Source organism: Carettochelys insculpta, chromosome 11 (assembly GCF_033958435.1).
Source record: "Carettochelys insculpta isolate YL-2023 chromosome 11, ASM3395843v1, whole genome shotgun sequence".
Classification (NCBI taxonomy): Eukaryota; Metazoa; Chordata; order Testudines; family Carettochelyidae; genus Carettochelys; species Carettochelys insculpta.
In genome coordinates this window covers 25838291-25850156 of record NC_134147.1, presented here as the reverse complement: position 1 = coordinate 25850156, position 11866 = coordinate 25838291, and the positions used below count along the sequence as shown (strand labels likewise).

Genomic DNA, 11866 nt, shown 5'->3' with positions numbered 1-11866 from the left:
TTTAATAATATCTTGTAGTTGTGACTTTGACAAGTTAATTACATTTCGGAATTTAACAAAAACTGATATTTAACTACTGCCAAAGACTGATGGTCACTATAAAAAACCAAAACTATGAGAAGAGCTAACAGTAAAAATTTGGTGAACATCTACAAGAAACTTAGAATAGCACTGTCAGAATAGTTAGCAGCCTCAGCCATTAAAGAGTAAGTATGAACAGAAGAAAGTCAGAAGAAACTGGTGGACTTTGAGTAGGGGAACATCACTTGGAGAATCAATGTGTTACCTGAAAATAAATGTGCGTCAGTAATAAACCAAAGAATGGCAGAACCCATCTTTCATCTTGATTACTGCAGCAACCTCCATGGCCTCTCCCAGTACATACATCCCACTCTCCTCTGACACGTCTGAATACAACTGCTAAGATCATCTTCCTAACCCATTCCGCCAATATCAATCTCTGCATCGGGTCCTTCATGACCTGCCTGCTCTGCCTCTTGTAACATCATCTCATTTACTTTGCCAGCAGTGCCAGCTTTACTTGCACATACTTCAGCTGCTCACACATTACCATCCTAGCTTTTTCTTCCACTCTGCCCTTTGGGCATAAGACTCTGTTCATGGAGTGATACATAAGGCTTTCCTCATTTAAATTTTCCTCAAAACCCACCTTTACTGTGACATGTACAATAGACCAGCCAATCGGTATTGGTTTGATTGTGCATGATGGGTAAGAGTTGATACATATTCTTAAAAACTGAAGATGATTTGGCATTATCAGGTCACACAATTATCAGTCTGAAATGGGGTGATCTTTGTTGCTCTCATCTCCCCTCACTTTGTCACACTTGCTTATTGCATCTTGTCTCAAATTAGTGTATAAACACTTTAGCACATGGATTTTCCTATTGTACAGCAATCTAGCAGCTCTGTCTGACTTCAAACTTGGGTCAATTTATCTTAATGGTAATTTGTACAGAAGAGCCAAATGGGGCTATTTACCATAAGAGATGTATAGTAATGAGATCCTGAATTAATGTAATACAATTTATTGTATATTTTAAGAAGATAATTTTATTTATGCTTATTTCCCTCAATATCCACTGGTCAAACCCAGTTTCTATACTTTATGCCCAGGAAGATCTGTAAACTCCATCTCTTTTCTAATCACAGCAATGACACAATAACCGTTTACAATGAACAAAAAGAATTTTATTGGAACATATACACACCGGGATAACAGAGGTATCTGAGTCATCAAATATGGAATGTTTAAGAAATTGTTAAAATAAATAAGGATACCAAGATTTGCCAGTGCTAGCTCCAGCACCATTGTAAGTAAATGCCCTCCTCTGAACAAGTCTGACTCTGATGGGACCAACCCAACTGAGTCTGTAAAGATTCCTACCACTAGAAAGTGGCCAATAATTTTGGAATACAAAGAGTCACTATAGTGCTTTCTACCGATGAGCATTTCAAACTGTTTATTCGCTGCTTTCGTCTCTTATTTCTTTAATAATACCTATTAAGTTCTGAAGTCCAAAAACATAACCTGTGTCTTGGCCCTCATGCACCACGCTATCTTCCCCATAGTACTTGCAGGTTGTGTGGGCAAAGTCTATCATACGGACATCAACAGTACTAGCAGTAGGCTTGTATGCATATGCGCCAGCTGATTCATCTGAAGACTCCTCTGAGAGGTCCTCTAAGTCCTCTGGGTCTGAGTCCACAGCTACTTCCTGCAACTCCTTGCCATCATAAATGATAAGCAAGGAACTGGAATAGAAACGGTAAGACTCCTGTTTTTCTAAGACAGATTTGAGTTCAGTCAATTTCTTTATAACCGGCTCAAACAGTTCCCTGCGCAGGTATTTGCCATTATGAAAGAACTGGTAAAGTGCTTCTTTAAATCCTTGGACTGAAAGCTTTCGCCCATGGTATTTATTCATGAACATTAACTGGCCAGTGCCCGTCTGGTAGACCTGTTCAAGGGGGAGAGAAGAAGAAAAAGAATGGTTGGATTTCCAGCAATGGTAACTGTGAATCATACCCCAGAAAATTAACATTGTCCCAGCAGGAAAAGCAAGTTTTTATCAAGATAACGCGTTTGTCACTTAAAACAGCTTGTACGCAGATGGTGAGAAAAGCGTCCTAGCAACCATGGGCCAACCAATGTCTGAGGTATTGCTAGTCACAAAGGAAACTGAAAATTCCTCAGGCTTAGACTTAAGCACTTCCATTTCTAAGAAAGGGACGAAGAGTTTAAGAAAGATTAGGAAGGCTGGGGCCAAGATTTCTGAAGTCAAGTTACTACATGTAGGTCAGCCGCTCTGTATCACTCACTCCATTAGCACGTACAGATGCCTCTGCCAGCACCTTTCCCAACCTATTCCCAGAACTGCTGGAAATCTGAACGACAAAAACTGCCCACATGCAACACTGAAGCAAGGCCCCATAAAGGAGGAAATAGTACTTTTAGCAATCAGTAATCACTGCTGTTTCCTACATATTCAGACTGTCATTTAAATCAAACCCCACAGATCAAGTGACATCTACATTCATAGATCAGAGACCTGTAAATGGCACAACCACCCTTTATAGATCTGTATGTTTCTCCAGCAGAGGCCTTTATGTCTGGAGGGCACACATGCAAAATTAGCTGCAAAGCAGGCCTTTACCCCAGCTGAGCACTCTCAAAGGTGAACAAACGTGGCACCCATCTGTCTCTCTCTGCTAACTGCATTTCTATTCTTGACATGAGTTTAAGGCAGCAGTGAACTGGGCCCCTGCCACAGGAACATGCACTTTATCAAACAGTGCAGGGAGTGCTGAGTGAACACATCTGGTACTGGACCAATCTATCGGATGATAAAGGAGGTACCCCACATAACTGCCCTCTGAAGGACAGAGCTTTTGTGAATGGCGGTGGGTAGAGAAGTCATTTTCTCCACCTACTCAGACCTCCAGGAAGAAAACACACCCTCTCCTTACCAACATCTACAGATGAAATGGAAGAGGCTTAACCGTTGCACACAGCAGCTAAAAGGGGAAGAAAAGATAATCTTCACTCCATTTCATAGCAGCTGGGAGGAGGAAGACAAATTAGCAATTCGCTCAACCCTCCTAGCAAACAGGTAAGTATAGAGTGTTCCACCATCATCAGCTGTAGTGGTAAGGTATAGCTGGTGAGGTCTGTGAGGGGTATACCACGGCTTCTTTCCACTTCTTCATTCCTGAACAAAGTAACTGTTGCTACACTATCTAAATTAGAAGGAACTGAGTAACACCCATGCCTCCAGTGGAGCTCCACATTACTGGAACAGCTTTTTGTGCCAGCGTTTCAGCAGGATGGGCAGCTTCTCAATGCCAGTGCAGCAGCAGTGAAGCACTTAAGGCATTTTCTAGAATTCAGTCAGATCATTCAGTTGACAGAGAATGACATGTAAGTTGCAAGATATTACTTTAAATGAAAGCCTAAGCTGCTCCAACATTGTATTTGCACTATAATCTTATCACTCACATTTAATGGTCAACTTCTCGTTTGCACATTACACACAGTTTACTTTCAGAAGTGGAAAGAATCCAGACTTCCCAATCTCCAGGACTGTACTAACTGTAAGAATTGTTGCCACTGTTCTGATAGCCAAACAGTAAGATCCACACACAATGAAAGAAGACAGGGTTGTTTGCTGATCTAATGCTCACAGAACACATTCATTGTGGTGCAGAGGAAGAACTGCAGGTTGCAAATGCAGTTGCCTCTGACTGGTGTGCTCTAATTTCCTCCAGTTAGAAAGGTGAATGAAAGGAAAGGGTCATGAAGTGGGATGATTGGATATAAAGACATATCTAAGACTATAAACGCAAACAATATAAGGAAGTAAGAAAGCAACAATATTTATTTTCCTATTGCCATCTTAAAATAAGTTTGTTGCGATCATAGGTGATCCTGGGAGATCAATATTTTCCTCAATTCTGAGCAGCTGCAGCCTTGTTTCAGAAGAAAGCTGGAGTCTTTGCTAATAGTACCACACCACAAAGGTACTAGCAATGAATGTTTAAAAATGTCTCTTCAAGTATCCATTTTATTCTCATCTTGCTCATTCCTACCCACAATCCATTTCAGACTCACCTGCATGCCACACACACGGACCCCAATAACTGCTGAAGTACTCTGCTGACACTTCCGGATCTGGTTAGCCTTCTTCTCTTCCGATGCATCATCTCCATGCTGCCGGGTACCCATTTTAAGGTCCAACACACATGGCACTTCATATCGGGAGGTCAAGTTTTCCAGCAAGATAAATTCTGACTGGTTAAGGGAAAAGCCTTACAATAACATGGGTTTTCAAAAGCACTGACAGCCCCATTTCAAGTGGAGGTGGAGTCTCTTAGCAGTTAGTAAAAGTTAAAACTGAGAAATGTCTAAAAAACAGAAATATCCAAACTTTGCCCAATGATTACACTAGCAATTTAGCCAGAACCAAAAGGACACACCTATAGTGCATTAAACAAAGTAGACTGCACATGATCTAGTCTTTCATTTGGAGGTGAAGCCCAAAGAGATTACAGATTCCAGCTTGCTCTGCTAGTCTCCCTCTAAAAGCACCTCCGGATTAGAAATGAAAATCCCGAAGAGCTGCATTATTTAGTAGGCTGACTACATTCTGGCAAATCACAGTTTAATTTTACATTATTTATGGAGTGAAAAAACCTAGCAGACACTATTTCCATAAAGGGAGGAAAAAATCTTTCAGCGGTGAAGGCACTGGACTGTGATTCACAAGATCTGGTTCAAATTTCTTCTCCACCAGACATCTGTATGACACTGGGAAAGTCACTAAAATCTGTGCCTTGTTCCCCATCTCTAAAATGAGAACACCACTTCCTTCTTTCACAGAGATGTTCTACCTGGGAAGATCTCAAATACTAATGTAATGAGGGCCCATTAAATCATCTAGTTAGAAACTTATCCCTAGGTTTATGAGGCTATCCCTTGGGAGAATTTTATTTGCATTAAACATTCTCCATGTTTTTAATAGATTAATTGTGTTTATGCATACACATTTTTAGTGATGCAATCATCAACACTCCTAAAACAAAATATTCCCCTCCCTAAACGTATAGTTTTTAAGATCTTTATTGTATTTGTGCCGGTTTCAAGCATAATGCATTCAAGGTTTTATGTACAGTATGGAAGAGAATCAATATCACTCCAAAGGTTCACAAACACACCTTTTGTCTTCACTGGAGTTAACCATACATGCTCTGATGGCTGCACTGGCACCAATGGAACAAGGCAATCTCATTGTCTATTCCACAAAAAAAATCTGCACCATTGGACCAGGTTAAGTATAATCTGCTTTTAGGAGCTTGTAATTACTCCTGATTTTCACATTTTCCCAGCTATTCACCCAGATTAAATTTTACATTCGGTTTGCTTTCTACAAAAAACAGCTGAAACTAGAAAGCTGTTGGCAGCAAAGGACCAATTTGTACAAAAAAATATCTGCAAAAATACTGATACAGTCTCATTCAAGGAATCAAAAACTTTCCACATCTATTTTCATTAAAAGCCAACAACCTCCTTATACTTTAAAAAAAAGTATCTGAGAAGATAGGTTTTTGGAACTGAGAGGGTGGGGAGGCAGAGGCTAAATCCTTTGACATCATCCCAACATATGCAACAAATATAATAGCTCACGCCAAAGGAAGAAACAGCAGAAATCCACTCCTCTAAACTCAAGCAATAGTAAGCTTGTCTAGCTGGAAACTTTTCCACTAACTGAAGTGGATTTCTTGAGTTGCTCAGAACAAGGCCAAAATCCAGAAAAAGTAATGGTCCATTCACAGTCAATATCTATCTGACAAACTATGGTTTCAGATAACCCCACTCCGTGTTCTTGCTACACAGTCTGCGTTGGTGGTGTGTGTGTGTTTTTTTGGGGCGTTCTGGGCTTTTTTTTTTTTTTTTTTTTGTCAGGGGCAGGGGGGGAAATGGGGAAGAGGGAGCATTTTCTAACCCAAAAAGCAGAATCTCTCTTTGTTGAGAGAGACAGACAGACAGACTGACTACTTCTGGGAAAGGATACTATATTGGTTCCGATGTTTTGCATTTTCTTTCATCCGCCGTAACTGCTGCTGATGACATTTCATACTCCATGGGTTATGATGCTTAAACTGTGAACTGACGTTCCCCTTTTTCTCTACACTGTAATATAAAACTTCAGATTTCTTCAGCCACTCAAATTCTTCCTCTAATTTGTGACTAGAAAACAAAAGAGTAAGAAGTCAGAAGCCAAATGGAAAAAGTACACTCCTTTTAAAATAAAAGATTCAATTTGTTCCAATTTTACATATTACACAGTTGACACTCAAACCACTCAAGTGCTTTCAATTAGCTTATTCATATGTATGTCAAAATATTTGTACCAACAACTAGCATACATCAACCGTTTATTATACATGGTTCTGGGCAAGTTCCCCATTGCTAATATTTTAGTCTTTGTAAATCTACTTCCACAATCTCACTATATTCTAATTTATATTTGTTGCATAAGGTCTGTTGAAATCTGCAAACAGTAATGTTAGGTACAGAATGATGCTTGAACTAATTAGACAGAAGTATGCAGGGCACAGCTATAAATTTTCCAGATTTCCATTTTGCTACATAGCTCTCTGGTAAATGCCACTATAATATAATACAGATCATGGGGTTTGACTTGGGAACAGACTTTTAGGAATCCTGCTTTATCAGCCACGCAAAAGACTCCAGTAAGACTCATTTAGCACAGCTGAACTTTAATCTTGAACATTCATGCTTTGCAGATTCCACAGTTAAAAATACCCAGAATCCTTTAACCTTCCTCACCTGACTGCTACAAAGATGTAACTGTGCAGGGATATAAATGAAATTTACCTTAAAGAAAACTACTTCTGCAACTGAAACTGTTTCACAATGGAGAAAATAGGAGACCAACAGAAATTAGAGTGGAAGGAAGAGAAATATGGCAGAAGAAAGACGAAGACTGGATAAAATCTCTATTCTGGCATTGAAACATAGCCCGCAAATGTTTAATTTCACTCCTATCTGCATAAGAACAGATACAAATAAAATTAAACACATGGAGGTTACATTTCAAAGCTTTACCATTCACTTCCCTTTGACCTACCTTTTCATTTTTTCCTCTTTCCTGTGCTGTCGAACCCATTCCTTAGTTATCTTGTCATTTTCTAATAATACAGCCTTTTTGTTAGTCCACCGTAACAACTTATTTTTGGGTTCACAGTCAGAATTATCTATGCTTTCCAAATTATCGTGGTCCCCATTTAATGGATAGGCTATTAGACACAGGTTTCCATCTTCATCCTCTTCAAAGCTAACTGATACCACACCTGGGGAAAGAAATATGACCCGTTAAGTAATCAATGAACTGACACACAAGCACTTTATGCAACTTGATTTTACACTAAGAATATAGCAACTTTTGGTTTTTCTCTTACCCAGGTCCTTAGTTTTTAATCTTGCCACAGGCCAAAACTCATCTGTCAACCTAACAAATATCAAAACATCTAGACAAAATGACACCTCACAGAGAAGACAATTTATCATGTAGACAAAACAATAGTGACAAGAAATTTTTCTCTGTGATATACAGAGTCAAATATAAAACAAATAATAACAGGAGACGATTTCAATTATTGAAAAATTTTATTAATTTAAAAAAGTCTGACTGGTCTGACCTTAGGAGAGATGTAAAGCATTTTTATATTTACATCTTGCAGTGAAAAATAACCTGCATAGAAACACCAAAAGCTTTCAGTTTTGCATGACAGCAAAGCAAAAAGCATTTATCCAGATTTTTTGCGGGTTATTAGATTCCAAGGGCAGGGAAAGGCTTGCAAGGACAGCAAAACAAGAAAAATGTCACACATTACAACAGATACTAGTTCAATGGCTTCCATTTAGAATCACCACGTTTAATTTTACATTTTTTTTCCCTTTTTGGGATATATATTTTATTGATGTTGGTTATGCAGCAGTTTTGTGAAATAAAAAACAAAAAGCAATACAAAGCAAATCTGATTGCGGTACACAGAAACATGGTGAACCTTGAAAGCATTTTTTCCTCCTCATCTCAAAAGTCTCTAGAGCACTGCATTGGCTATTAAGAGTCTTAGAGGAAAGTTCTGACAGGGTTGCCCCCAGTGCTATATTAGAAAGTTTCAATGATTATCGAAGAAGCCGTTAACAACTGGCTGAATGTTTTTTAAATTTTTTTTCAGTCCTTTCTCTTTATCCTCAAATCAAGCAATCTGCACAGTTCTTGCAGCTCATCACTCGGCCGGAGGGGAGAGTTCTCAGCAAGAGATTGGCACTTCTGAGCTGGGCAGGCGGTTCTGGGACCTATAGTAGCTGGGGTAGGGAGTGCAGAAGCTCTGACTGACATTCCTGCTGCCACATAGGAAAGGACTACAGGAAAAAATGGGGGAGCCAGCTAGCAAATGGCCTTTGACTTTATCCTGGAAAAAACAACAGAGATGGACCAATGAGGCCCCCTTACCCCTAAATCCCTCCCACACTTCCCAAAAGAGAAAAACCACATATTCTAGTACAATTGTTCTATAACATTTTGTAAAGTATCATTTACAGACCACATTTTCTTCAACAATTCCATGAGCTTTTAATAAGATGCGTTCAAACCTCCCAGCAAGTATATGAACATTCACGCAACATAACTCAAACGTTTTCTCTGAAGTCCTTCTCCAATTTTTACAATTTTAGCATTAAAATAAACTTGTTTACCGTTACTCAGCGTTCAAGTCTAAAATGCCTTAAAATGCAATTTAAAATGAATAAATGCTTCAGACTTATTTTATCAATTAATCTCCAAACAGTAGTTAATGGCAAACCCCATAACGAAAGAAGCATTTTGTTGTAGTGCAATGCTTAAAAGAACTGGAATTTCCACGCCTACATACCATCTGACTCAGCCTCATCACGGCTACTTGCTCCTTGCCTACCTAAATGCCTCGAATTTTCATTTCCTTAAAGGCAGAAACAAACTGCAAATGTTTAACAAGAAACTTTTCAACCTTCTTGGCTGTACTGGCATTGTTATTTATGGTGATTAATATATGAGAGTTAGAGGACAAGCCAAAACACAAAACAATACAGCTAAACTTCCACACAACATGTATTCAGGCAATCTTACCCAGCCCCTGAAGACACACATTAAAACAGGAGGCAACAAAATAAAGAATATACACATCAGAAACAAAAGTAAAACTATTACTGAGAACATGTACAAGCTGTTAGCTACTTACCTGTCTGTGCCTAAGGGAGATATATGGGCTGTCACCAGCAGAGTTGTTCTACTCTAATGCTGTTAGTCAGCCCAAAGACCCACTGGCAAGCATCTCCACCCTGCATCTCCACAGCCTGGCTCAGACAACATCAAAATACATGAAAAGAAACCCCCTAAAATCTCTTCTGCACAGAAGAGATTTTAGAGGAAAGAGAGCACACTTGGATTTGCACAAGAAAAAAAGCCCAACCCCTGTCTAAGGTTTCATAACATACCTTCATACTGTGGAGTGAATTTACGCATTTCTGTTGGGAGAGTCTCATAGAATTGGTGTTCCCTCTGGATGAGGGGTTTACAGATGGTCTTGTCATTAAACCGGAGGACACAGGAGTGACCCCCAACCTGGTGGACAAAAGGCTCGAGCAGGACTCCCTTGGCATAGTGCTCCACTTCCATAGCTCCAAATGCCGGGCTCATCCTTGTAGCACATTAGATAAAACAATGTGAAAGTGGTGAAGGCAGTTCAGAAGCAGTAGCTCTGTCTCCCAAAAGGTATTTATTCCAGTTCAAAAAGTCTGTTAAAACAAATACAATAGAATCCTTTGCATTAATTGCTTTACATATGTTGAGGTCTGAGCAACCAAAGCTAACAGTTACTTTTCACAAGGCACACCAAAGAAAACTGAATGTAAACAATCCTCAATGCCAGGTGAAACTGAGAAGAACCTCACAGCTCTAAGTGCTGAAGCAAATAAAGTGAGGTCATGCAAGCAGAGAGGAAAAAAGCCACTTATCCCTCCCACCAAGGCCTCAGCCAACTGGAATTAAATTTAGCTGCTACGCAGCACCACAATGAAGGAGGGGGATGAGATGAAGCAATACAAAAGAAAGGAGGCAGGAAAAACACACTGCTTCTCTCAGCTATTCTCCTCAAAAACCCTCACAGCATTTTCTTATCAACAGAAAGGTGGATAGGGCAAACTGAAGATAAAATTTCATGTTTTAGCTTTTCATTCTACATACTCACATTAGGTATTAAGTACAGTTTACATCCAAGTTTGGCTCTAGATATAAGATATCATGAACATGTACTAAACTGACAATCTCTTCCAGGAACAGAAAAAAGAACCTATGAAAATCCACCCTGCATAGCTTTCTACAGCACATTATTTAACAATAACTTAGAACAGAAATAATAGGCACTGTCCACTTTATCTGTAAAAAAACAGTGATCACCGTAATTCAGCTTTTAAGCAGTTTAACTTTTTGCCCCATTCAGCAATTTTCAAATGTACCATATTGCATACTTGGAGGCAAAGAATTCTTTTGTAGAAAGCAGCAGATCAGTTTCAGTTATCTGTTATTTTACCATTTTATGTTAACAGATAAAAACAGTACAGAATGGGGAGAGGAGTCATTCAAAGATTAAACCTTTGCAAATTTAGGTTGACTTCTAGAGACTCGGTTTCAATTAACAACTTTAGTATTTAAAAAATGAACTGACACTTTATTCCATCACAGTTACATGAAGAATAAGGCACTTAATATAAAGAAATTACAAAGTGTTCTAGGTCACTGGGCTATTTTTGTTTGTCCTTCTCAGATATTTAGCAGCTTTAGCTTATCTTTAAAAGCTGAAGAACAGGAAGCTTATGCCAACGACCACAGGTCTGACAGGCAAAAATGTTAAAAGAACGAAAAATAACTAAGATGCTTCTCATACGTATGAACATTAACCTGTTTACCTGACTAATTTAATTTACCAAAAACCACAGGTCAAACAATTTAATTTTGACGACAGAAAAATTATGTTCAACTAAGACACCTCTCTCAGTGGAACTGTTCCCACGCCCACTCTCAACTTAACACATATAAAATTCCAAATTTGCCGTGGGGAACACATTAGGCAATAAAATAATAACTAGATTTTTATACTAAGATCAAATTAGGAAAACAAAAGCAAATGTATCAATTTAATAAATTCTATAGCAAAAGTATGCAACACCTAACATAGAACAATGAACTCTCAAAAACTGTGAAAGTTGGTATTTGACAGCCAAGCTACATTTTATACTGAGGGAGGCATGTCTCCTTTTTCAATCTAAATGAATTTCCTAATATTTTTCAGATTCTAATCACTAAAGCTACTTGGTAAGAGAAAACTGTTACATCTACATTAACAGAAATACTGCTGTTTTGTTTTGTTAGAATACAGACTAACAAGGCTACCTCTCTGTTACTAGGTATAGTAAGAATTCACTATTTTTACCCAGACCTATACAAACTGAAAACTTCCCATATTTATTTGGAACTAGATTGTTTTTTGTTTTTTTAAATACAATCATATTAATAAGGTTTTTTTTTTTTTTGTCTAGAGCTTCCTAGTACTGAAATTTGACCTCAACCTACCTCATGAATACAAACTGATCCAGGCAATCTAAGCAACACTTTTATCCAGAAGATGGCACTCTTAGTATATTTTACATTGCAGCAAATTACATCCTTTGCACTTCTAGTGCATTCCTACCCACCTTACGAAAATATACTATGACGTCCCA

At 38.6% G+C, this 11866-nt stretch overlaps 1 protein-coding gene across 4 annotated transcripts in view; it reads right to left on the bottom strand.

Moving 5' to 3' along the window:
- Positions 1-1190: 1190 nt before the first annotated feature.
- Positions 1191-11866, bottom strand: part of IP6K2 (inositol hexakisphosphate kinase 2) — a 32220-nt gene continuing 21544 nt past the window's right edge. For 3 of the 4 annotated variants that reach the window (XM_075005546.1, XM_075005549.1, XM_075005548.1), the window contains exons 2-6: positions 9584-9883; positions 7173-7395; positions 6093-6268; positions 4133-4308; positions 1191-1982 (exon numbers count right to left, since the gene is read on the bottom strand). In XM_075005546.1, coding sequence (XP_074861647.1) covers positions 1485-1982; positions 4133-4308; positions 6093-6268; positions 7173-7395; positions 9584-9785 — 1275 coding nt within the window. In that variant the 5' untranslated portion in view covers positions 9786-9883 and the 3' untranslated portion in view covers positions 1191-1484. Of the gene's footprint in view, positions 1983-4132; positions 4309-6092; positions 6269-7172; positions 7396-9583; positions 10502-11866 lie in introns of those variants that run through there. The other variant, XM_075005547.1, reaches the window with a different exon arrangement.